Source organism: Phlebotomus argentipes, unplaced genomic scaffold (genome assembly GCF_947086385.1).
Source record: "Phlebotomus argentipes unplaced genomic scaffold, Phlebotomus argentipes genome assembly scaffold_4, whole genome shotgun sequence".
Classification (NCBI taxonomy): Eukaryota; Metazoa; Arthropoda; class Insecta; order Diptera; family Psychodidae; genus Phlebotomus; species Phlebotomus argentipes.
In genome coordinates, this window is record NW_026776174.1 from 11,358,975 (window position 1) to 11,385,788 (window position 26,814).

Here is a 26,814-nt window from a genome sequence, read left to right on the forward strand (position 1 = left end):
TTCTGAATAGGATAAGCTTCTTTTGAGATTTGTTTGGATTTTTTGCCTTTGCAGTTAATGAGAAGACAATACAAATATAAGCGTCTTTTCACTTTCGTTCAATCTGATTAACAAACAAGATAAATCTGCATAAATGATCCCAACTTTTATGTTCAAAAGTTATTAAAGATAATGCGTGGAAGATATCAGATTCTCCTAAGTGTTTTAAATAATTTATGGGATCTGCCATGGAAGCATTTCTATGCAGAACAAGTGATATGTGGGATTTGTCTTGGCGTATTTTAATTATTCCTGCGACTGTGACATTGTGTGCTCTTGAACAGGTGGATGGCATTTGTCTATAAATTGCAAATTGAGTATTTGGAGACACCTACATTCCACATTGTCTCTGACGCAGATTCGCTTGTTTTTTCACGTTTTCTCCTACCTCCTTGTATAATTAGAACCTGTTGAGAGTGAAAAATGTGACCACCACATGTGAATTTCGGCTCATTTCACAGAGATTAGTCGAAATGCCGCAGATAAAATCATATGGTTCTCAAGCTTTATTTATACCAATGAGCGTGTGTGTGTGCGTGGGTCTAGCCAGAGATCTGAGGAGGAATTTTCATCAGTTTTGTGAAAACCTCGCGCCTCGAGAGTGTCTCTTTTCATTTGCATTTCGAATGTAAGGAAGAAAAAAGTGCGATTTCTCTTCTGTGAATGGGCGGGATTTCGTGGATGGGGGAAAATCTGGATGACTTTGAGTGGAAAATTAATTGGAAAGTGTAGATATGTACAGTGCGGGAGGAATCTTAAAAATTGAAAACTTTCCACGGTGTACAACTTCTCCGTGAATACTTTGGGCGGAAGTCATTGGGTGGAAAATTGTTAGAAGGGGTGGAAAGAGTGTGCGCGCCTTACGTGGAAAACCGGAGGAACTCTTTGGGGTTTTTCAAATTGGTGGTTGCGCGGATAAAGTGAATTAATTAACACACTTTCACTTTGTTGGGCATCTTTTCTCGCCGCTCTCCCGACACTTGTTGTATTGCAATGTGTGCCATTGTATGAAAATGTCGATGTAATTTTAGATTTGAATGTATGTCGTGAAATTTGCCGGAGATGTTGATATTAAAAATAGCCAAATTCCTCCGTCGGTGATAAGAGAAAATAGAGTTGAAGTGTGAGTCATGTCTGATATTAGCGCCATTCAGGCGGTGAATTGGGACAATTTTCGCACACGGCGCTCGTCTTGCCATTTACTTTAGAGATTATGAAGGAAAAATTTCAATGCTCACGAGAGAATTGGAGTTTTTCTGCTCGTGCTTGTCTTTCTGCAAAAATAAAGATTGGCCTGACGCCAAGGTCAGAGAGGAGTTTGAAATGTTTGAAAATGTACACAAATATAGGCGAGAAAATGTAAACACATCTGCAAAAGTCGATTTGAGGCATCTTCGCCAGTGTGCAATCCCACTGAGTTCCTCCATTGAGAGAGCATAAATATTTCATCAGACACACTATTGCACTCCACAGATTATATCGCCCAGTCATTTCATACTATGCAGCATTATGAGGATGTAAACAGAAAGTGAATTAACTTCCACACAGGCGTATAGTGAAAATAATTGCAGTAGAACAGAATTTTGCGGCATTTCGACTCACACGAGAGTTTCTCCCCCTAAAATCACAGCGCTTTGGAGCGCTGCCAGAAGTCATATAGTGTGAAAGATGAACTCAAATAAATAATTATAAGCATAAATACACATTCGAGCAAACGAATTACTCGCAAATTAATGCAGAGCCAAGTGGATGTGAGTGCGCGCTGACGGAAGGAAGTATTGACATTGCCAGCATGTCTTCGGCAACCGCGATGTCGTGGAGCAAGTGGAATGGCGAGGAGAACAGTCTGATTAAGCTGCGCCTCAATAAGCCCCAAACGTGGAACTGGCAATTGACCACGTCGAGATCGTCGCCAAACATTGCATTTCCGCGCATTCAGCTCTTCGACCAGAATGGCCAACTTCTGGCGGACGCGAGCGAAGCTGATTGTGTCCTCGGGAGCAAAGTGCCCAGCAGACGTCCGTCGAGTGCCAGGACAAAGTTACCGGAAGCAATTGCGGAGTCCAAATTGGAGGACTCACCCAGTGACACACAATCATACAACAATCTTGTGCACTGCGACTCGCTCAAGATATCGCATGTGCGCTCAAAGAGTCTGCACGAGGGGAGAACACGTCACAGGAGCAAGCATGAGGATGAGGAGCCCGAAAAGTTTCTCAGCTCGCTCGTGAGCCAACTGAAAAGGGATGGAATCAATTACAAGATCAGACGACGGAACAGCTATGACGTGAATACCAAGTTGATGTGTGAGGACGGCTATGATGAGAGGCAGGAGAAATGCGGGAAATCAATAAGTTGTAGCGATTTAGAGAAATCGGAAGCTGTGGCAAATTGTTGTGTAGCAGATGGCGGCGGGGAGCGAATGAATTATGCGATAGTAAAAAGTAAGAGCGCCGTAACGATGCAATTAGACGGCGGAGCGTCGGAGAGCAGGGAGAAGAGGAGGTACCGGCGAACGAATAGTGTGAACTCGTTGAGGTTCTCCAAATCCATCCTCGAGAGAATTAGTGAGTTCAAGAGGCGCTCCTCCTCCACAGACAGTCAAGAATTCAATGAGGACGCGGAGGAAGACGATGAGAATAGCGAGAGAGATAAGCCAAAGTATTTCCTTCGCACCAGCAAAGCCGGGACGCTTTTGGTGTGTGAGGAGAGCTTTCGCCATCGCCGTGTGCGGAGACGTGGCAGGAGCTCATCGAGCCGGGAATTGGGATGTGGCGGCGAGTCAACAATGCCTGAGCCGAAGCGATACAGCCAAGAGAAAGTCACCCACACCTTCGAGTATGTGGGCGTTAATGAGGGGACAAAAGTTTCCCCTGGGCCGGAAATGAATTCAAAAAGCCGATATGAGCGAGAGATAGCAAATATCGACGGGCTAATTGAAAAAGTAGTCGCCAAGGAGCGAGCGGAGATGGAAATCTGCCCGCCTGAACAAGGATATCCCATTAATGGATGTGAAAATCAGCGGGCCGAAGAACAATCGGATTATAGAAGGATACGAAGCTGCTCCAGGCAAAAAAGTGCAAAAGATGATAAATTGAAGCATGGAATTCGACACCGACAACATCGAAGTGTCAGTGCTGATCGTGCGAACTATCGCAGTGTGTATCAGAGCCCGGAGGCGCTCTCATCATCTGATGAGAGCAGTGACAGAGATGAATTGCACCGGCGGAGTCGCAGATCCCGCAGGAAGCACACAAAGGACGATGTTAGCAGCAGCAGAAGTGGTAAGTCTAATTATTTTCCACTTGTTCATTCTATCAAACATCTGCTGCCCCAACCAACTTCAGCCCCTCCGCAAGAATTCACCCGCGGTGGCGCGAGAACGGCCAGAATCCCAAAAATTCACTCTATGGGCAAAAATACCCACCCTGACTAACTGAATATTAGGCGAAAATTTGTCAAGGTTTCTCTGACACGTGTATTATTTTTGGCACATCACATGAAACTGTTCAGCCAAAACAGCAAAAACGCTTACGTAAATTTGTATTACAGATTTATTTTAGAATAACAATACAAGAGGCGCAATTTGTAGATATATAAATATGTATTTCAGACAGAATTACACGCGGCAACAAAACACTAAATTGCCTTTTTTTCTGCGCTCGTTAGTGGACTTGAGATGTTTAAAATGAGAGGCCAAGGAATTCCTCTTGCCCTTACATTTGTTTTGAATACCTTGCCGAGTTCAATGATTTTTTTTTCCTCTCCGACAAATATGTTTTTCAGTGCCTATTATCAATTTATTACAGGATACGAGTTCCTAATGGGATGATAAAAAAGCTTTTTTATGCACTCAATTTCCGGAATTTCCTTTTCATTTTCAAGAAATTAGGACATCTCTCAGAGAAAACGCATAAAGTATATTATAATGTTCAGAATACACTCTTGAAAGTAGAATTCTTTTCCCCTCTATTCTATAGTGAACCTTTTAATAAATAGTTTTTGGCGAAATTAAAAAATTAGCTGCAAAAATAATTTCCGAAGCCACGCCTACTTGTAAACTCCGCCCCACGCCGAAGGGTAATTCTCTATTTCCTGGAAGCGTTAAAATACAAACATTCCGCGAAGTCTGCTCTCGCTATGAAAACATATCATTGTTGGTGAGCATTGTTTGCACTCTGAAGAGTGTTCCTAGGGCTGTGTAAATATTCATTGACACCTTACTGTTGGGCTGAATAGAGCGCCACGTGCGCATGAGCATAAATCAGCTGTTCTCGTATGTATTTACTCCTACACTCGAGTACTTCTGGGTGTTTTCTATGTTGTTACCATGATATTCGAAACCAGTCAGCATTGTTCAGTCACACCGGAAAGTTCTGATCATAAACCACCCCTGGAACAAGTGACTATTTACGCAAATAGCGGAAAGTTTGTTAATTGAGGAGTTGAAGAGAGCGCGAAAAAAGAGTGTTTTTTGCTCCGGCATTTGGCGTGGAAGGGACAATTAATGTTCGAGTGGGTATTTCAATAAAATCTCCGGTGTCGAAAATACGTGTGAATTTTTAATACTGACATAGGCAATATATGGCAAAAGAATCCGGATATGAGCAGATGGTGTTTCCTGTAAACAGTACGATTCATGGCTAAATGGAAATGTATGTGAACTCGGGGATAAAGAAGTATCTCGTCTATTTAAATAGCATTTTGTTCAGTTCTGTGCATTCATCAAAATTTGTGTGACTATTGTGAATTTCTAGCGCCGGCTTCAATGCAGCATCTAATGTAATTGTAACTGGCGAAGGTATAAGAGAAAAGTGCTGACGCTGTGAGTTATATAGTGTGGAGTTTTGCCGGAGAATTAATGAAATGGTCTCACAATTTTAATACAAATGCACTGTAGCGAAATATGGTCGAAAAGTGGACGCTTGACTAAAACCGTATTTTGAAGTGTTGGCTCTGGGCTCTCTTTTGTCGAGATAAGCAGAAAAGGAAGGTACGAAGTGAGTGTCTCTCCATTGTATTATGATATGATATTACTTTTCGCTCTGTGCGTCATTTTCATTCAACTGAGGGGTTGTTGACAAAAAGCGGACAGGGTTTTAAGTCACTTATATTAAGTGTTCCAAATCCACAGACATCTTAAATCTCCTCCACTATAAACTTTCTACTCCTCATCCACACAATGTGGGGGGATGCGAAAAAGCCCGGGTGGGATCAATGGCAGAGAGTCTCAATAGGAGGCAATTTATAGAGTAACTTTGGAGGATCAGTAAAATAAATTACCATGGCCTTCATTTTATAATCTTTCAGGAGCATCAATGTCGTGCCTTTTTTCTCCCTTCCCGCTCAACATCTTGGCGATTTGTGTAAAATCCAAAACCTCAATATTGATTTTCATGTTGCGGCCGGATGGCTTAGGATGAATCCCACAGTGTCCCGTAATGGTCTTTTATAGGGCGAGAGTCTGAAATGTGTATGAGTTGGTGGAAAAATAGGCAAACTTTTCTCTATTTCCGATTTCCATAATGCCTTACTTGATCCCATCTACGCCATCCATTGTGCCGTAGATTGGTATTTATGGTATGAAATTTATTTGAGAAAGAACCGACTGCTTATACTTTGTAACTTTATTGCAAACTTCTTCTCAATAGCATGGAAAACTATGGATGATGTGTAGAACTTCGGCTCTGTGCACTGTATACAATGTGGATGTTTTCGTAGTGAAATAAGCCATCATTCTTTAGTGGTTTTAAACTCCCAAAAGGATCGGATTTTTGCTGGGGAATTACGGTGGAATTGAGTGATTGTGATATGCGATTTGCGTTCTAGCAAGATTATCTATGGCACAAGCGACAGCATATTGGAATGTCAGAACTTGTGATATCACAGTGCCATTGTTGCACATGTGAAGTGACTGCTTGTGCTGACCCAACATCCCAAATTCAATTAGAGACACTGCGCCCCATCGAGCGGGCCAAGTGAGATGGAAGGAGGCTGTGATATGCGTTAGATTTTGCGAGTGAGTGCTAACTATGCACGCCACAGCAGTGACGCGAAACCTGGGAAATTTAATTGTTCATTTGCAATCGATCGCAATCCACTTAGGCCATGAATAATCGAATTGGGTGAGCGAAATTAGGTTGATTGTCTATCACAAAATATTATTAATACCTCAATAGCTCTATTATCCCCCAATTGTAGGGCTAATCTATTAACATTTCGGAGCCCCGGGAACTTTGCATGTCATACGGAAAGATGGATGATACGCACGAATCGACGGAGTTGTTCCCAGAGTATTGAATACCCGAGTGAAATCCGATTTAGCTCAGTAAACATAAATTTCATTCAGAAAGTATCGGCTGTGTGTTGTCTCAATACGGCCCACGGAATAGGAAAGCTCCTAGACGCACTGGCGGAAAGGATGTAAAAAATGTGGGGATAAGAACACGAGGAACTCATATTATACTCTCTGGAGACATTATGTACATATAAGAGGCCTTATGCTGGGGCACACTATACATATTATAAGCAAACGGAAGCAGAATTGAATTGGCTAATGGCACCAGAGCTCCGGAAAACACACACAATTCCATTGCGAGAATTTGGTGAATTACAGAGGAATTGTCAAGCAATAAAATAAGGGATTCATTACTTTACATATAAAACCTTTCAATTTGAAAGTTCGCCCCCGCCCTAAACTGGGTTTGGGCGAGCTTTTATGACTTTTTAAAACAAGCAAAAATATGCATTAACATACAAAATCAATTAAGAGAGAAAATTATTTGGATTCCTATCACTATTTCATGGCTTATTGTGAGTCATTCGAACAATTCGAGTCGAGTTGTTTAATTGAAAATACTTTGTCAAGTGAGTTTAAGGTGTTTTGAATACTTTCGAGCAAACTGTTTACAATAAATTGATTAAAAAGTTGTCCGTTTGAGATGAAATTCAGAAAACACTTTTCAAAGTAACATCAATAATACAGTGATTGAATAGTTTATAACTTCACTTGGAGCTTGACTCTGAGCTTTCTCTAAGCTCGAGGAAACAAAGAGGATTGAATTATTTATTTCACTTATAGTTTATGTTCTTCATATTCAATTAAAGTCCTGATCAAAGCCTCTGAACTATCATTAAAGAATCAGCAGGTGTTCTAAACAAGAGAATAATCTCATCAAAAGCTCCGAGGAATTTTTGCTATCTGCAAATGCAGACTTTGCATATTTTTCCTCCGGGAAAAAAGAGGCAATATAGTGGAAAGAGCCTTCGTTCATAATAACTCTGCATGTACGCTTTGGCGGTGTTTGTTGTTGAACACTCGCGTTGCCTTGGCGATAAAACTGATAAACACCAAAATCTCACCCTCATATGTGTTTTTTTCTACTTCTGTTTGTTGTCTCTCTACCCTTTTTGGCACAAACCTGAAAAAATGTCAAGGGAAAAATACTATATTTTAAAGGTTTTTTATGAAGATGAGGAAGCATGTGCATTACATAGAGTGAAAATTTGTTGGGATAGAGGAAGCGCGTAGGCAAATACTTAATGTGATGAATGGCTGACATGTTTTATATGCTTATTATGTATTTCACAATACAGTGAGTGCGTGTTGTGCTGCGCCATCCTTTTCCATGCATATGCATGCGAAGACGTGGGAAATACGCATAAATTATTTCACCGCCCCCGTCGTGCTGTAAATCTGGCGGCTGTGTTCGGAAAAAAAGGTGATGAAATACACTCGGGAGTAATATTTTGTTAGATGCCTCCATATATACATATGAGAGCGACAGAGAGCGCATTTACCGCAAAATAACACCTTTTAATTGCAGAAATGTACGTCATTTTCCGCGGCTACACTTTTTTCACCTTTGGCAGAGTTTGTCAAGTGTAAAAGAGGGAATCAATATTAATCTAAATCCCCATGAGATGAGGGTGAATAAGGACAATAGAGGCGAAGGACCTTTTTGTGGAGATATAAAAAATGATGGGTATTAGAGTTTTTCTGCATTCCACGTCTGCATGTTTTATAGTTTAATTTCCCCGCAATGAGGGAGGAAAAAAGGTACAACAATCTGATAAGCTCACTCGTAGATCAACAGAGAAGAAACTTTATTCAAGACTTTATCTATCCAGTGAATTGTGTCTGTACGCAGCCGTTTCGAAAACTAATTATAATCCACATTCTGTCGAGGGGATTTTATTAAACAATAACTTGATGAGGAATAAGTCGCAAGAATGAGGAGCGAACTATAGCCTAGCAGTTGGGAAAGTTTGCTTAACACACACTCCCTAATTCGGAGCATCTTTAGTGGGAAGTCTGTCATGCAAATCAGGAACATTGCGCCCCACTCGTTTGACAACACTTTCATCCCAAGTACGTGTTATATGGACATCCTGCCACAATATCGCCCTATTCTGTTCTTGAGCTTTGGCACAACTTCACCAATCCCCACTTGAAGTCTCGGAACTTTCTTAAGTGTACACAGAGTCTTTATACTCCCAAATATGACAAAGTCGTGTCATGATTCACACTTGATTCCCAATATAACAATACATGGCGTCAAATTTACCATCAAATCTCATCACTTTCTATGAATATTTGATTCGTTTTTTAAACTTACATTTAAAGCCTCTGAAAAAGCTGGAATTTAATGCGGCAAATGTGGAATTGTGCGGCTAATGAAACCATGGAAACACTGAAATGTTCGCGTTAAGATTCACCCCATCTGGCAGTCATTACATAATCCGACGTATTAATTAATATACATAGGAGTGTAGTTGTGAAAATTAATTACATAATCTAATACAACAATGCTAATGTGTATTTGTGATGTGTTTAAAATTAACATATAAATTAACAAGCCGATCAAAATAATTGGATTGTGCATATGGATTTAATGATGCCGGGCTTCAATTTGCACAGGTTGGCATTTTATAATTTCACTATTTAGTGACACATTATTGGGGTGCTAAAATGTATAGTGAATGACTTTTGAGTGCGATTCACATTCACACTATTCATTCAATTTGAATTGAAAATAGCAATTCTGCAAACTACGAAAACCATTATGTGGATATTCCAATAAAACAGCTCTTTTGCGAATTGTTAATAGTTCAGGATATGTGAAAATGGCGTTCCAATCACCACTCTGGGCTATTTCATTTCTGTTTTAGCAGCGATATATGCGTTTGTATTAAATTTTGAATTCCTTTGATGCACGCATACCGCTCGCAAATCAATCATCCTTCTCTGGAGTGTAAATTTGATTCAGTTTTATTATTTTTTCAAAAAGTGAACGCACAGAAAAATAGAAACACCGAGGTATTTCAATATATTTTGCTCTCACATGAATATCTGAATGATAAAAATAAACATGGAGAGAGATCAGCGACCTATATTGCATTTCTTTGCCAGTTCTGTTAATTTTTCCACATAAAAAACAACTATATGCAATATATATGACGCTTGAGAACAAAATTGACTTGTGTTGCAACTTTTCACAACTATTTATAGTGACTAATATAAAATAGGAACTCATTGTGACATGCCAGAAGAAACTTTTCGCTGCTTGGAATTCCCAAAACAGTTGCACTGTTTTGGGATTTTACATTCCTGACTTATCAAAACGCTGTGAATATAAAATCAGGGAATTTTCGTTTTGCTTCATATCTTTATTTGATGATTGGGGTCATATTTCACAAACTCGCTCTTTCTAAATTCTGTATTTTAACACCACAGCGAACACATTTAGCTGAGAATTTCACTGTGCTCAAAAGATTTGCTCGCAAAAGTGCTTATTTTAGCTCAAAGTGAGAGAATTACTCGCGATAATCAAGATAATAGATGACGCATGATGAAGATACGAATCTATAGTTCGCTAAAACAACACTCGAGTCAATTGTACAAATTGCGACTCGTAAATTAATTCTCTTAATTAATTTTAACGGCATTATCTACTCTTAAATCTCTTATCGGCTTATCAACATGTTTTTTATGTCACCAAAAGATCTGTAAATTACAGTTTAAGGAATGCTTATTGAATGTGCTAAGAAAACTGATATTATCTGCTCAAAACTTAGCAGAAAGTTACTGGAAGACATGAAAAAATGATCAAAGTGGTGCTTATTTTGTGGTTATTTCGCACTTTGATTCAGCAGTGAATTAGCTGAAAAGCATATTGATTTTAGGTCAACGTGTTCGCTAGGAAGCTGATTTTCTTTCGCCAAAATTTGAATCTCACCTAGAGCAAATCGCATTCTGTGAAATGCGCAAGTCACGTAAAAACCGGGAAATAAAGTTTCGCGAAAAACCAATTAATGGCCAGAAAAACTTGAACCATGCATCTGATATTTATCTCTAGACCTTTCTGGTGTTAACGCTAATTGACGGTGGTTGCATGCCACACACGTGCCACTAGAGTTTGAGGGCTTTTAGTGGTTGATCCCTTCAGTCTATGCGGTGCATTAGTGGCCTCTTATCCGCCGTGTGTCACTCCGTATGCAGAATTGAATGGCGCGACTGCCCAAATCACGCTCTCAGCCTCACGGTGGCCGAATGCATCGCGAATGGAGTGAGTATAGCGGTGTACCTGTGTCTGTGGATGAGGCATTTAGTCACAAAGCACTGAGTCACTGAACAGTGACTCTATTTCTTTACTCACACACGAGAAATCGTACTGGAAGTTGGGTGAAATACATGGATTTATAAATAAACGCAAGAGCTGCGCTCTCGGTTGAAAATTCCTCACCTAGCTTTAGTAATAGCAGTTTTGCCGTGACCAGCAATCTCTGCGCATGCTTTAGTGGTTCAAAGTCAATTTTTCTCTGGAATTTTTCTACTCGCTAATTGGATTTTTGCATACAATTTTGGCGCGGAGTCACGTTGGGAATCACAAAAAGTGGGGAAAATGCACAATTCTGAGTGATAAATCAATGGACGTGTGATGGTGTGGTTTTTTTTTCTAGAGCGAGTTTATTGCAAAATTTAGGTCTCTCACTGTGCTTGGCGACAGAATGTGGCTGTGGAATTCTTTTGGCTTCTCGCTAAGCTGGTGTTTTCATGATGGAATACAATTCTAAAGTGTATAATTCTGTGTGCAAGCGTGGAGTAAATTTTCAACAGTTCCGTGTGGGTTAATAAACCGGTGTCGTTGCTTGAAAGAGAACAATATATAATGTGCACGCCGTGTACAAAGTGAATTATTGAGTTATTTCCAAGGCAACACCACGGAGCAAATATTTTCGTCATGACGTTTATACTCGGCTTAGCTGGTTCCATCTAATCTCCGTGTGCACATAGCCAAAGCCCTGTTGCAATGGCCTAGTGATGGACTCTGAAGACTCTCCTTTGTGTAGTGGGAAACACTCGAAACATGGGTAAATCGCCTCTTTTCGCTCTATTTTTACAATGCAAAATTTATGGCTCCAGAGCGTAGGAGTTGGGAAAAATGCACGGATATCGGAAGAGTATCTTATGTACGAGAGCACATAATTGGTGCATTAAATTGTCGGCGTTATTTCTTGGCACTGCTTCAGAATGAATATACAAAGCGCAATGCATTGAATGGAGTCCATATTCGGAATAAATTGGCACATGACTTCATATGAGAAGTTGCACACAGTGCAATGTATGATTTTTCGGTGGAAGATTGAACTTCTGCACAATATGAAGCCAGATATGAATCATGAGTCTGGATAAGTAATTATTATAATACGCTTCGCTTGCGATAATGCAATTAATTTCACAGTTACTTCATTATAGTGAGATCTCACCCAACATTTACGCGCTTGCATCGGCGGGCTGTTTAGCGTTTATTGATTTCATGTGCGAGCATCGCGAATTTAGTTGATTGAATGCCAAATACATGAATTAGATTATATACGTGTGCAGAATATAATAAGTATTAATTTTCCACTTGGCGTCACACGTCTTCCGCCCGCCAATTCATTAATTCACTTTGTAGTACATGTACATAATATGTTCGAATTTGCTACACATTCACATGCGTGCATGCACATTATGTGGAAATGGCTACGCCAACAATGAAAATATGCTCTCGTATTTATCGTGCAGCAACAATTTCGCGGAGTTTATTTTCTAAGAGCCGCACAGTGAAAAATGGCAGAAAAAATTAGCATAAACTTTCTAAAATGATTCATTTTAATACAAATAATTACTTTGTTTTACTTGCTTAATTGCTGGGTGAAAATAATTGGACGTCTGGCTGCAAAGTGCGCGGCTCTTCATCTGCAAATGCATGGGAATTGCCAATTCACGAGGGTTTGCGTGCGTCTAGTCAGCGCGAGTTAGAATATTTAACAGTTTTCGAAGGCAATTAGAATACTTATTATCCAGCGTACAATCTCTGATCCAGACATTCTCGCAGTTCTTCTTTTCCCCCCAAAAATTTTGTCTGCTACGCCATGACAAATTCATGGAATTTCTGTATGATACTTGCAAAAGCAAATTTTGTTTAGCAAAGTGAAATGAGCGAGAGGAAATACGCGTGACTGTCTATACATTGTATTGTAGGAGTTTTGTTATTTTATTCCGCTTCGGTGGTCGTCTGTCAGTAACAATGCTTTCCATACTTTTCTGTTATTTCAACACTCAACTCTGGTCCACCGCCAATGCGATATATTCATTCCATGCGACTCAAGTTGCCCATTGCGGTGGGGTTTGTTGTGTGTTTTCCAATTCGTTCATCACAAATTGTATCAATTCGCACAATTGCCAGTCAGATAGAGGTTTCCATACACCCTTTATGCAATTGATTAGGTAAACGTTTGACTAAGCGTCGTCTTTTTTTTTATTCTTTTCAGGCGATCAACTGGTGGCCCTTAACAAGGTGTCGTTGGCTGGAAGTGATCCAAACCCACCCAACCTCATTAATGAATCATCCGATCAGGTGAATAATACAAGAAATAAGTTGAACACATCGCTAAACACCTCTTCCTGCCGCGCAATACAAATGACAATGCCAAATTAAGATCTTAATGCACTTGTTTTCACGGGTTAATTTATTAGAAATTAAGATGTCAAAAGCGCGCTACTTAATTACAATATAATTTCGTAGTGTATAATTTGGGTAGATGAAGACAAATCTTAAATTCAGTACAGTTTCTTTGGAAAGAACTATTAATTCTAGATCACTTCGTAGCTTTAAATAAATGCATTTCCTTCTCCTCTGATGAGTTGAGAAGATTAGTATAATCCTTTCCAATCATTTCCTTATCGAAAGAGATTGAAAAGCACGAGAGAGAAAATCAATGCCAATGCATTGCTAGGATTCTTTCAAAGGGGAAGTTAGTAGCCGATTTTAGGGGAATCTTAATGATTTCATTCAATATAAAATTTAAAATCTAAATATTTTCGGTAAAATATTTCAATATATTCAAATAAATTTAAATATATATGAATATATTATTTCAAATATTCAAAGAATGATTGTATATTCACAAACTTAATGGTCTGATTTCATTAGTGACTTTCTCTTTGGATTCTTGCTATTGATTTTGAATGTAGAGAAGTTTCGCGAATAATTCTATTCTTCTCACTTGCATCAATTTGCTAAAGTTTTGTTAATCCATAATGAAATTAATGAGTAAAACAACGAGAAACTAAACTTTTCACTTCCATATCAAACATTAACGCGTTTGCGTTTAAGTTCTCACTCCTGAGCTTATTAATTTAACAAACCTAGACTGTTTGAAGAAGGTGAAGAGAACCTCTCAGAATACATTCAGACTGCAGAACTTGTCAACTGTTGCTTTTTTGCATTTCAACTGGCTAATTTGCACACAAACTTCTCCACTATCGCGAATGAATATTATTCAAATATTTAGCAAACTGAGGCTCCATGCGCGATACTTTGTGTCAACAAGTATGATCAGCCAAACTGAAATGGTGGCGTTAAGTGATTCGTTACATTTGCACTTGTGCTGAAGAGCACGAGGAATATATAGCCCATTCAGCGACGTCGCTATATTAGACAGGAAATGGACGGCAATATCTCTTGGGAGACGACCCTAAGCGTTTACTTGAATGAAAGTTTCATGGTATTCCGCATCTCTGCTACTTATGTAAAAATGTTTTTCATAAATCTTCCACTTGTTTATGTCGCGCGCTATATATGTTTTTTTGACGTCGGATGGGGAGAAAAAATCGTAGTGAAAACTTTTATATTATTTATAGGATGAATTTCTTATTCACTCATAAACGTTCTGCGGGCGAAATTTATGCTCACCTTTTCTTCCCATTTTCCCGGCCTCTTTCGCAGGTATTCTTGCGCCTTGTGCGACGCTTGGCAACACTACAGCCGCCGCAGAGGTTGAGTAACTCAGCATCACAACTCTATAATGCTGGAGAAATTGAGGCGAGTTCAGGCGAAAATAGGATCAGTGACAGTGGCGAAGTGTGCGCGAAATTCCCCAGAGAACTAAACAATAATAGCTGTGAAGAAAGTGCACACAATGATGGTGTCGAGGGAATCAGAGCGAAGGGAAGCTGGCAAGACTTTAGTGGGGGCGGTAATAATATTAGTGCTGTCCAATTAATTAATTGTGCGAGCACTATTGGCGAAGGAAGTGAAAAGGATAAAGTGGATAGTGAATCGACGTGTTACAGTGAATCACAGGAGCTCGAGGATCTTCGTACTATGGGATCCAATGCGTCCCGGCATTCGGGGAAAGGTTTATCTGGGAGAAGGAGTCAGTCTTCAGGTGATTAAACACTTCACTTTGCGCTATTTCATTTACAAACTGCCAAGCAATAGACTAACAAGCACATTATGTATGTACATAATGCATAAATCAGGCGAGAGAGAGACTTTGTACATTAATACAACAATGCCAATCCTTATCGCAGGTAATTTGTGCAATGGAAAGCATCAGGCAAACGGCACGCATTATCGCAGAAATGGCCGCAAAGTGAATCTCCGCTCAGATGCAGAACCTCAAGATTCCAAAGCCGCAACCGCAGCAAATCAGCGATGTGACGAAGACTGCTCGAGAATCAATTCGACGTCTGCACTGAGAAGTGAGGTACATGCTAGGATCGGAGATGATGCAGGCAATAGTGGAGAAATTGGAAAATTAATTGGCGTTAGCATAAGCGACCGAAACAAATTCTGTGGTAGCCTACCAAACCATTTGGATGTGGACGATATTGAGCCGGATCCAAAATTCTCAAATGTACAAAATCAATACGGTGAGAAACATTCTCTACTGACAATCATAGATCACAAATTCATTATGTACACATCACCGCTCGATTGCACATGTTTTTTATGTGTTATTCATGCTGTGGAATGCAGATAAAGCTTATCAATGTGGTTTATAGATTATTTCGGGGGAACATTTTGCTGAAATTTAACACTTCATCGCACCGTTTCCACAATATTTGTACCAAAGTGTCCACAGAAAATGTCACAGATTTAGACACATTTTTTTTTCTTCTTTTGACACATTTGCAGCGGGCAGTTGAAATTTGCATTTAGAGGAAAATATAAGCACAATTTTTCTACACTTCCGTTCTTTTCTAGACGGCTTATTTATTCAATTTATTATGCTTTTCTATGTTTTCTAGCTCAATTCAAGTGTGTAAAAATCTTCTTCCACTATAATAATTTCCATGCCTTTTGATTGAATGTTCTTATATTAGAAACAATGAAGAGCTTGATGTAGATGAAAAGGCTTTAAATGTTAAATGCCGAAAGCAAAGATCATTATAGTTATTATTGAATAAACTTCTCCCAGTAATTGTGTTGTATTGAAATATTCAATAATTTCCATCATTTTGATACTCGCGGCAAATAATATTCTGATAGAAATTTCCTCGCTGATTTGTATAATTATCCTTGTAATTATGCGAAACACTGCGCCATTCATTTAATTGGGAATTAATTATTGTTATTATCAGTTGTGACAGAATAAATTGCCATATGGGAAAAATTAATTGAAGCCCACTTGCTGTGGCATTTACATTTTTTGCATTTCAAAGTGCAGAAAAAAAACTGACGATTGAGTTATGGTACATTAATTTCGTATGTCGTGTTATGTAAAATAATAGGGAGTTAATTAATTGAATATGATTGACCAGAACGAATGTGTAAGTGCCAAAATTTCACTTGTCAAGCAATTAACAGTGTAAATTTCTCTTTTGCCTCCTTACGTTATTTTTCATTATATTCACTGACACATAAAAATAATTGGGTGATATAAAAGTGTAAAAACAGACATTTTTTCTCCACTTTCTCTCCTCATTGATCCATATTGTGTGCCAACTGTGGCCAAGAGGCGAGAGAACGTGCGTGATATCATCTGAAAATCACGGGGAATTTATTATTTCTCAGGCAGCCTTTTTGTCTGCGCAACATTGTTAAATATCACCCCCATTATACTAGTTGTACACGTGTAATGCACGGGGTTTGTGTTATTCATTATCGCATAGAGAGTGGAAGATGAAAGGGCTGAAGGGTGTGTTATTAGTACATGCAAAGTAACCGTTTTCTATGTATTTTAAAACAATTGTTCTTTCTGCCGCTTTGTTCTGCACCACCCAAAAGTAACGTCAGCGGGAGTGCTCAAGTATACATTGGAAAATAATGGCACAATGGACCAGGCGGAGTACGTGACTGTTGCCCCAAGAAAGCAGCCATTCCAGCAGACTTCACAGGCCGATCAACAATTTCCGGCAAAACAAAGCTCACCCTACAACAGCAGCAGCGGCAAGGGATCCATCACATCGTCGAGCAATCTTGGCGGGAGTACGTTCAAAGCCAATGTCGGTGAGTTTCAAAGACAATCGCCTACACCTTCGCCGCACGTGAGATGCCAGAGACAAAACTCTATTGTTGAAAAACACACACAGCAGTGCAGAAAAGTCTACGATAAGAGCTTTATTTCTCCAATTTCATCGCAACCCTCGTTAGCTCACAAACCTATATTTGAGCGCACACTGAGAGAAATGTCACTGTGTACTTTGACTCAAAGCTTTCACAGAGTCTTTCAGAAGGATATCGAATCAGGGGTGTTTTCCTAATAAGCTCAAAACTATGTACTTTAAAGGAAACTCAACCATTGGTGAAATTCAACTAAATTATCAACACTTAGACGAAAAATTGTTGCGGGGCAATTTTCATCAAGTAAAAAAACAAAGTCATATTTTTTCTCTCAGTGCGACATTTTGCACAAACCTGACGAGGAAAATCGAAACGCAAATATGTAAATATGTCCTGGCAATTTCCTTATCCTGAATAACTTTTAAATGACTCACGAGATGTGAAAAAAATTACTCGCATTGCGGAAAAATGTTGTCGCACTTCCTGGCTTTCCTTTTGCCTTCTGTCGCATTGATTTTCTGGCTCTTTTTTGTCGTTTGCAGACAACAAACTGGAGCTGCATCTGAAGATGCCGACAAATCGTGTCAACTTTGATCCCAGCTGTGACCAGGGATACGGAAGTGAGCGCTCGCCAGAGGACGAAATGCCACCGCCCTTCATCTCCGAGGAGGATCACTGTGCGCTGCCCGCAATGTCCTGCCAGTTGACGTACTGGTGCGAGCCTGGCGAGTTCAGATACAGCAATCTGGGATACGCGTTTATTACCAAAGGTGAGGCCAGAAGAAAGTTTGGCAAACAAGTAGATCCGACGGAGTGTGAATTCAGTGTGAAAATTATATAGCCACCATTTGTCTTCATATTTAAATAGCACTTAAATTCACGGTTGGCATTAGCGAGTCTTATATAAAAGGGGGTGCTTTACTCCATTTTATGGTACTTTAAAGAAACTTGAGCAGTATAATTACGGAAATAATTACGGCAAAAATTGTTTATTTCTCATTTTCCCTCTGTATATTTTCTTTAATATGTAATGCATGCGTTCATCGCTGAATCATTGATTTGGTTGGGAAAACAATTTCCCCATTCAATATGTATTCTAATTTATTGACAAAACCTCTGAAAAATTGATTAAACAGCGCTATTTGTCGGATTGTCTGTCTATTATTGATCCAGCAGAGACCCTCGGAAAGTTTATCAACAAAACCATTACTTTGCCTCACCGTGATTTTTTTTCCTCTGTACACACATTGGCGCTCTTTTGCTACCTACAAAATTTCCGAGAGGAAAAGCAAATATGTTGACGCCTTCTCTGTCAAGTGCAGGCAAATTTGAATAGCAGCACAAGAGCTGTTCAATGGAGGGGAAATAAATGGCTTTGATGGCAAAAGAAGCCGGCAATCGATGTTGGCACTAAACAATATGAACGATCTTTAACCATCAATTTGGAATATTGGCATTATCTAGCCACAATGACTCTGAACGGAGACAAGAGCTCCACATAATACAATTTGTGGCGACATGGTCAGTTTGTATCTCGAGATTAGACCTTTTCAATGGCATCACTCTAATGATAAATTGATTTTTGATTAATGGCAGTACGCATCCTTTTGCAGACTGTACCTTCTCGGTGGAAATCACCAAGGGACCTCGTGGCCTGGGTCTCTCCATCTCGGGCGGGGCGGAATCCAGTGCGGTGTTCCCTGGTCTGATTCGCATCAAAAGACTGTTTCCCCACCAGGCGGCCTGGGCAACTGGAATGCTTCAGCCCGGTGACATTCTCCTCGAGGCGAACGGCACTCCGCTCACGGGCTTAACCAATTACGTAAGTCGCCCTCACTTTGCCAGCCGCAATTTATCCAGCCCCAAATGCTTGCGTGCGCTCCATCCTCATCGCTCTCTCTCTTTCTTTCTCTCCCGGAAAAAAACACACAGGAAGCCCTGGAAGTATTGCGAACTACACCCAACAATATACTGCTAATTGTGTGTCGCCCCAGCGACGAACAGTACCGTAAATTGTCTCCGCCGTCAGAGCCACCCAAGCCACCCCAAAGAACCAATCTCCATCCGGGCACTAGTCAACCCTTCTGCGAGCCGCTGTCGCCACTTCAAACTAATTTCAATGGGGTGAGTGTTGATCGATGTGCAATTCCGCTCAATTGTCTAGTTTTTGATTGTTGCGTTTCCATGAAAAATGTTCACATAATGGTCGCATCTCTATGGACACGTCGAATTCTGATTTTTTTATTAAATCACATTTTGAGCGGTGTTTAAAAAGAATAATTTGAGAAGAAGAACGGAAATCTTTGTTCTAAACTTATCTGAAAGTTAACTTTTTGTCTATTTGTTGTGAATGTGTCAGAAACAGGACTGGAAGAGAAATGTTAATTGGCTCTGATGAGATAAACAATCTTCGATAATTGTCAGACAACAAGCATTGTGTGTCTTTAATCTCCACTCAAGTGCATAAGAATATTTGCAGAAGACGTTCGAGCTTTGAGAGCTTTCGTGAATTGAAGTTTCCCTTTTTACAGGGGAATTTTATATTATCAAATATTGCTCCACAACGCTTAAAGATAATTTTCCAACTCGTGTTTTTCCATCCTTCCAAATTCAGACATTAATTTATTGATTTAAGAGTGTTTTTCGTAAATCATTTCTTCCAAAAATGTATATTCAAAAGTGAAAAGCTTGTAATCCAGAAAATAGAGTCTCTAAATATGTGTCCAAACTGCGCGACAACACTGTACATTATATATATTTTTATTGTATTTTGGGAAGGAATTTTTTGGCACATGTAAAATTGAGGAAATGACATGATTGCACGATTCCAAGATATATTGTAACCCTTTTTAGGTATAAATTTGCATACTTTAAAGGATTGCAAAAGGGTTTTGCTGCTTCACATGTTTTCTTTAAATTATTGTACATCCATTTTGCAGTGAACATTTGAAATTTAAATATATTGCTTTCTATGCTTTTCTAAGTTGTCGGCAAAACTCAAGATTTATTCCTTTCAGCAAATTGCTTTTTGAGAGACGTTAGTTTGAAGTTTTCTTTCAAGGGGTGGCGAAAGAGTGTGTGTGTGCTTCTCTGTCGGAATTCCTTGTGTTGTTGCGCCCCTAAAATAATATATCCGCATGTTGCAGGAATTTGAAATAATTTTGGTGAAACAACAAGGCTCTCTGGGATTCACCTTGAGGAAGGAGGACGAATCTGTTTTAGGACATTATGTAAGAGCTCTTGTTCGTGAGCCTGCCATAACAGACGGCCGAATAAAGCCCGGAGATAAAATTATGGCGGTAAGAACATTCATTAATTTTCCTTTTCTGTTTGCTCCTTTTCCTGTGATAACATTATTATCCAAGATTTTTATATTTATTAATATTCATAAAGTTGTGGCGAATTATTTATGTACCAGCGAAGGCAAAGGAAATGCAAGACGCTGGCAAGTGAATAGTTGATCATCTCATGATGAGAGAGTAAATGTTTGGCAGCAATATACGAGATTGCATTGCTTTCAATTTGAGGATATCCAAGGCGAAACCACGTACAAATACACATTCAGTCGAGGGCAATATTGTGGTTTTGTTACGTACAGATGTGGGTGCACGCCATGAACTGTGGGCAACAATGAAACTGAAATTGCCTCGCATGCAGCGAAGAAAAGGAAACACTCGGCCAAATCAATAAAATAGGAAAAATATTTTACACGGCGGCACAAAAGGGTGGCTTTCTCATGCGGACGTGTTTCTCATCTCTTGGCAGGTTAACGATGTCCCACTGTCGCACATGACACACGAAGAGGCTGTGATTTTCCTCAGGCAAGCTGCGGAGACGGTGAAACTTCGTCTCTACCGAGATGTCGCCCAGACTCCCGTAGCCGCCTTATCGCCCACGAATCCCGAGAATAAAGACATTTCAAATTCATTAAAAACGAAAGTTTATTTAAGGTAAGCTTCTTTTCCCGCCTGTGCTTTATATACCTGTGCATGTATTCTGCAAATGCCAGAGCGAAGAATGGGAGAGAATAAGACGACATTTAGCTCGAGATCTTCCAAAGTTGTATTTATTGTATCATTTGTGAGTGATGTATAAGTGGAAACACGGGTGTTTGCATTCTTTTTATTCTTCCGCGCAGAGAACACCACGGAAAAAAAAGCGTGGAAGTGGTGAGAGAAATTTCCTCGCGACAGCATCGAGGCTTGTGAAAATATTCCATATCTTTGCTTTACTCAATTGTGGAGTGTACAAACACATATTTATTTATTGAGCTATACATTTGTGAAGTTATGTGGAAAAAAATCCCAGCGATGAAAGAGAACTTTTCACGCCAAAAAGTCACCTGGAAAGTAATTTCCATAAAGCGTAATTTGCAATTTTCTGTGTATATTGAAGTTGGTATTTGTAATATCTCAACGTGAAGCTTAAAAACGGGCTTTAGTCAGTGCTCCAGGGAGAATTACATTGCTATTAAATTGAAATCCATATATTTAATAAGAAAAAAAATGTACCTTTGATGATTTGAAAGAACGAAGGAGGAATGATTTCTATTAGCCTAATTTCGTCAAAAAGCTGGAGCAACTGAGTTGCAAAGCTTCTAGATTCAGGAAATTGTGCTCGTATTTATTGTTTTATCGCTCAGTAAACTTGAGTGAAAGTTGAATGCTGAAATCCTTTAATGTCAAATCGATATCTTTCCATTTATTGTGTGAATGTTACGTTGCATCTCGACCAAAAGTGTCATTGAACAATTATATTCGGAAGCTTGCAAAGGCACTGAATGGAAAGAATTGCTCGTGAAGGGTGAAAAGATTGCCACTGAACTAAGACGCCGCGCGAATTTTGAATTCATCTACGCGCATTTCACTCTGAACATTATGTCAAATTGATTTTTTTCTCTCTTCCATGTCGAATGGTTGTGGTTGACGTGATCCAAACAGGCCAGAAGCCATCAATTTGCTGAGTGACTTGGCGCACAGGAAGCAGACACCTTGCGGCGGTGATTCGAGTGGATCATCCATGAAATCGAGCACCACATCACCACGTCGCCTGAGACGATGTGCTAAGAGTAGTTTATCGGGCAGCCAGACGCAAAGTGACTGCGGATCAGCGCATTATGTGGTGTGCAGCCAAGCGACGTCGTCATCTGTCTATTCAGATTCCGAATCCACCCTCAGTCAGTCCTTCGCCAACGCGCGCTGCGCCCAGGGATGCTGCAGCGACACGTACACCATCCGAGAGGGCGACTCGGAGTCAGAGGCCGATGTCGAGGGGCTGGATGAGCGACAGGTGGCCAATCGGCCGAACTTCCTGAACCTGGGCGCGGCGAGCCAGAGTGGCTGCACACCTGTGGTGTCGAGGAAGCCCATGTTCCAATTCACCGTGCCGTCCAATGCGTACGAGCTGAACAACCTGGACAATGAGCTCCTCGACGCGCCCATCTACCAAAGTGGCGGCCATCCGGCGGGCGATGCTAGTCAAGACTTCACTAGTTTACCGTGCGAAACATTTCTAGTAGCGTGTAAGACTGAAAGTGACCTTAGAGACATCGTGGAGGCGAATTTCAATCATCGAAATCCCATTTACCAATCCGCACAAGTGCAGATGAATAGAGAGGAGACGGCAACGTCCTCAGCCGAGAACACTGACGATGGCATCAAGCAAGATGGTACGTGAACTTTTTCCAAAGAAAATTTCCCTACTATTTGAACACCCTCTTAGCATTCTAAGGTGATTTCCCTCTCCTTGCTGCCAATAAAAGCGCTTCCTCTTGAGAGGTTCCATTTAGAATTTCATTCAACACTGAAATGTATTGGGTGAAAAAGCTGTCTCCATCAGCATTGGGCGAAGAGAGAGAAGAGCAAAAAATACCCATCATGTCTGAAAGCTCAAAATATTGCCTCGTTTTTCTCCTTTGCCTCCCTTCGCCGTTTCATCGGCAAAGTAGATATGCCACGGTCCTATTTATGAATTGGAGCACAAGTGTGTGCCGCTCGAGGATCATAGGATTGCACTTCATTTGCCAAGAATTCACTCATTCGATTTCGAATCACCAATAATTCTCCTTTCTGTTTTTTTCTCCTTAGTTTTATTGTCTTCCAATCTTTTCAATTCGAATGAGCGTTATATTTGCTAAAGGTAAGAAGCTTGCGAGGGACGCAGAATTTGTGACTCAAAGCCGGAAGAAGTTGTTATTTCCTTTCTTTTATGTATGACAGAATTGAATTATTGATTTGGTATTGAAATTAATCGATCAATAAAGATACTGAAATAGAAAATTCTCAGAATATTCCTTTGAATGTTTCCCTAATTTTGCTTTCAGACTTCACAAAACATTCCAAATTGATTTGTGATAAATTTGCAAAATTTATTTTTTCAACAATTCTTATTATAATTTCTTTCCAAATTTAGAAGGTTTTTTTTTAAGAATTCACAGTGTCTTGACATTTTCTTTGTATGACAAATGAATTCCATTGGATCAAAGGTTAAGTTTTTATTACTTTACATTTCCCTCGACATTCTTTCCCATCTGGTGGAAAAGTTTTAAGAAATTTGATATGAAAGAAATAAATTCAAGCGAATATGCAATTCAGCTCATTTTGATTTTAAATGCTTGACATTTTTCTGTCCTCTCCCATAAGCAGATGAAATAACAAGGACGGTGGAAAAAGCATTGCGACATCTCAGATAGATGAGTGTTATTTATGTGAAGATAACAAGAATGAAAACTTATTCCTCGTGAATAAAGTATTCTTCCATCCTTCTTATGTTAATGTATAATACACAACGCTTTCGTGTTGCGACGTGGGTCAGAAACCACCAGTGCAGTTTCTTATGAATTTTTCAGTGGATTTAATCCACTTGACTTCCATTGTTTCCTTTGAGTCCCTTTCACCGAAATTTTTCATACACTGCGCCTTGTGAGATTATACAATGTATGCGATAAGTTCATAGCTAAATAATATAGGTGTATTTTCTGTGTGTCTTAACTTAATTTTCTGTACCGTGCAAAAAGGCCAGCGTATTACTATCTCAAACCCTTTCTTGCTTCTTACGAGATGGTTTTGTTAGTACATAAGAGCCAAGATGAGAATTTTCTCCGTCATTCATGCTGTATATCTTTCTGTGTATACATATTAGGAACGAAAAGTTTGCTGAAATGGAAGGGTGTAATGTTTTCACCGGAAGGAGGGCTGGAGCAGAAGGAAGTGCCAGAGGCGAGCACAGAAAGTGATTCCATGGTCGCATCTAATCCCACCGATCGTGAAAATCTACTCAGAGGACTCAATACAGATGGATACAAGGTAATGTACTGCCTCTCCCCCCACATTATGTAGATGCGCGCGTGTGTTGCGTATTACATATCTCGCAATGGGAGCACTTTCTGCGGCAAAAAAGCACACTTGTTGGCGTGCTTCGGGACGAAAGTGATTAATGGCGGTGTAAATGCTTGCAGATGATCACAGTTGAATTGCACAGAGGTTGGAACAGTCGCCTGGGATTCAGTCTCCAGACGGACATTGAGACTAAGCGCGCCGCCATCAGTGCAATTTACTCAGATAGCGTGGCTGCGAAGGACGGCAGACTCAAAGTCGGGGATCAAATTGTAATGGTGAGTCGCTCGGAACTTCCCCTCAATTGAACATTGCAAATAGTAAACATACTTTTGTTTGCCACTCTTTAGGTGAATGACGAGCTTGTTACTAGTATGCCAACGTCAGAGATAATAGACTTATTGCGAATTATAAGGGGATCCATTTGCATAGTCATTCTGCGGAAACAGTAGTGCTGAACTGATAGGTAAACATATGCGCGCAATGGGAGAGATCAATTTTAACACGATTCAATTCAAATTCCGGTATACAGTAAATCCAACAATTGTGCAACATAAAGTCTAACAAATAAATATCCGAAAATATTGTGACTGTTTTTTCTACATTATATTGCATATATTTTATGAGGGCAAATATTGGAATATTGAGATGAATTTTCGTGGTGTTACAGCAGCAGCGATGATATTAATTGTTGGCAATTTCATACCCGATATAAAATATTCACAAATGTTTCACACGCGTCATTTCATTGATTTTTGAGATGGTGAAAATGATGGGGGTTTTCCTTTAAACAAATTTATTATGTATATCTTTTTCATATCAAAAATTCCATTTTCATGACATATTTCCAATTAACAGTCATTTCACGAAGCCAATCTAAATTAAAGGATATATATAGTAAAGTAAAATGGCATAATTACGCGTTTTTTCTAAAAAATAAATAAATAAATAAATAGCAAACACAGATAGGAATCATAAGTAAAATGTGTTGTTATGAAATTTTCTTATAGGAAATTTTCTAGAACTGTTCAAACGTAATGAAATGTGTATCAGACAGAAAGGAAAACATTTTGTAAAGAGTCAATTTTTTCGATTATAATGCATTCGTTTAGTTTGAAAATTACTCTGTGGTTATGAATGGATGATTTTTCTGTATGTGTGATTTTTGAGATTGAAATAAAAGTCTATTAAAACATAAAGAAAACTCTCTTTGACGATTTTTATTGAAGTTGCTTCGTAACTGTCATAGTTCAGTGCGTGTCTTATCTATTTGATACTTGCAATTGTTGCAATTTGAAAACTATTTCCGACTCTTCTTTCATCGGAAAATATCACCATGTGAGTTATGGAGGGCGGCGCATGAAATATTCTTCGCTATGGAGTGAATTTATCACCAGAAATACACTCTTCCATGTCACGAGGATTATTTGCACTATATTAATGTTGGATGAGCGCAAAAAAGATGATTAATCTCGTCTGGAGGATGTTACACACAACACAGCACTTCTGCTACACTCCTAGCGTTGCGAAAGGTAATGTACGATGATATTATTTGGTGTTTCTCAGGTTTCACCTTTTACATTAACCTAACATAATGAACATAACTCTCCAAAACTTTATTATATGGTTCAGTGTGCAAAGTAAAGTTTCATCAACATCTACAGACACGAGTAATAAATTTATCACGCAGCTTTCAGTGAAACCATATTAATTATCACGGCACGCATCCTGCTTTTCAGGACTCAACTGGGTGGATCCATGTCTATAACATTCGGTAATTTAATGTGGTGACTGGAGAACACACACACTAAAATTCTGTGGAGGAATCCGAAAATATGTGTTGTGATATTGTTATGTGCGCAAATAGGCCCTTTCAGACGGGGTGCGTAAATGCCTTTTGTGGTGGTTTCAAAGTGAAATGTTTTGAAATGCCAAGAGAATGGAGCCTTCATGGCATCGTATCGGTATCGGCGCCACTGACAATGAGCCTTTGCAAATTTGCACAACATAAAGGGTAAACACTGGGTGGAATATTAAAAAGACTTCGACATAAGGCTGAGTGTCGGATGGGAAATGCACGAAGCTCCTCCCACTCGAGAGCTCCGCCCACAAGTAGGAATTTTGCGGCTTCCCTCTTTTAATTTATAGTCCAAACTATTTGCTTATGTCTCAATATTCGTTCCGTAGAAATATCATGTCTAAAAGTCGAGTTTCCCTTCAGTGCGCTATTCCGCTTCAATTTAGCGATTTTAATATAACTGCGAGCCATCAGTAAAAAGAGTAGATTGAAGAACTCGTGACAAGAATATTGCGCTCCATTTTATTTGTGATATTCTACATTTCCAATTAAATTGCCTTGGAAGATAATATTGAAGCGGGTATTCAAAATGTATTCAATATTATTAAGCTTGTTCTGTATTTTATATTGACATCTTTGCTCGATTCTCTTCCATCCTCATGTTCATATTTATTATTGCCTCTTTGGTCTACAAAAAGTCCAAATAAAACTCTCATTTCGCAGGGAAATACTGTTTGTTTTTGTGTGAAATTGAACATGTTAGTTTGATCGACACGAGAAGATTTCCATGGGGATAAACACATCA

General features: G+C 39.5%; 1 protein-coding gene across 4 annotated transcripts; it reads left to right on the forward strand.

Annotated features, from left to right (window-relative positions):
- Nucleotides 1-649: 649 nt before the first annotated feature.
- On the forward strand, nt 650-25,404 carry LOC132258781 (uncharacterized). Of its 4 annotated transcripts, XM_059756253.1 has the most exons (15): nt 650-667; nt 1,588-3,323; nt 12,859-12,944; nt 14,316-14,757; nt 14,903-15,244; nt 16,602-16,823; nt 17,420-17,647; nt 18,491-18,699; nt 18,810-19,001; nt 20,024-20,176; nt 20,643-20,827; nt 21,818-22,545; nt 24,018-24,181; nt 24,334-24,489; nt 24,562-25,404. In XM_059756253.1, the coding sequence occupies exons 2-15, from the start codon at nt 1,832-1,834 to the stop codon at nt 24,661-24,663; spliced, it is 4,701 nt and encodes a 1,566-aa protein (XP_059612236.1). In that variant the 5' UTR covers nt 650-667; nt 1,588-1,831; the 3' UTR covers nt 24,664-25,404. The 4 variants fall into 4 exon arrangements, with proteins under 4 accessions (XP_059612236.1, XP_059612238.1, XP_059612237.1 ...); XM_059756252.1 differs by lacking the exon at nt 650-667 and having other exon boundaries at nt 1,380-3,323; XM_059756255.1 differs by lacking the exons at nt 650-667; nt 24,334-24,489; nt 24,562-25,404 and adding an exon at nt 22,964-23,015 and having other exon boundaries at nt 1,179-3,323; nt 24,018-24,109.
- The last annotated feature ends 1,410 nt before the right edge of the window (nt 25,405-26,814 follow it).

What these genes read in the sequence shown, in the direction of transcription:
- LOC132258781 (XM_059756253.1), top strand. Translation starts at nt 1,832, where the DNA reads ATGTCTTCGGCAACCGCGATGTCGTGGAGCAAGTGGAATGGCGAGGAG. An exon ending in AAATGTACAAAATCAATACG is followed by an intron (nt 15,245 to 16,601) that starts GTGAGAAACATT and finishes ACCACCCAAAAG; the next exon opens with TAACGTCAGCGGGAGTGCTC. An exon ending in CGATGGCATCAAGCAAGATG is followed by an intron (nt 22,546 to 24,017) that starts GTACGTGAACTT and finishes TATACATATTAG; the next exon opens with GAACGAAAAGTTTGCTGAAA.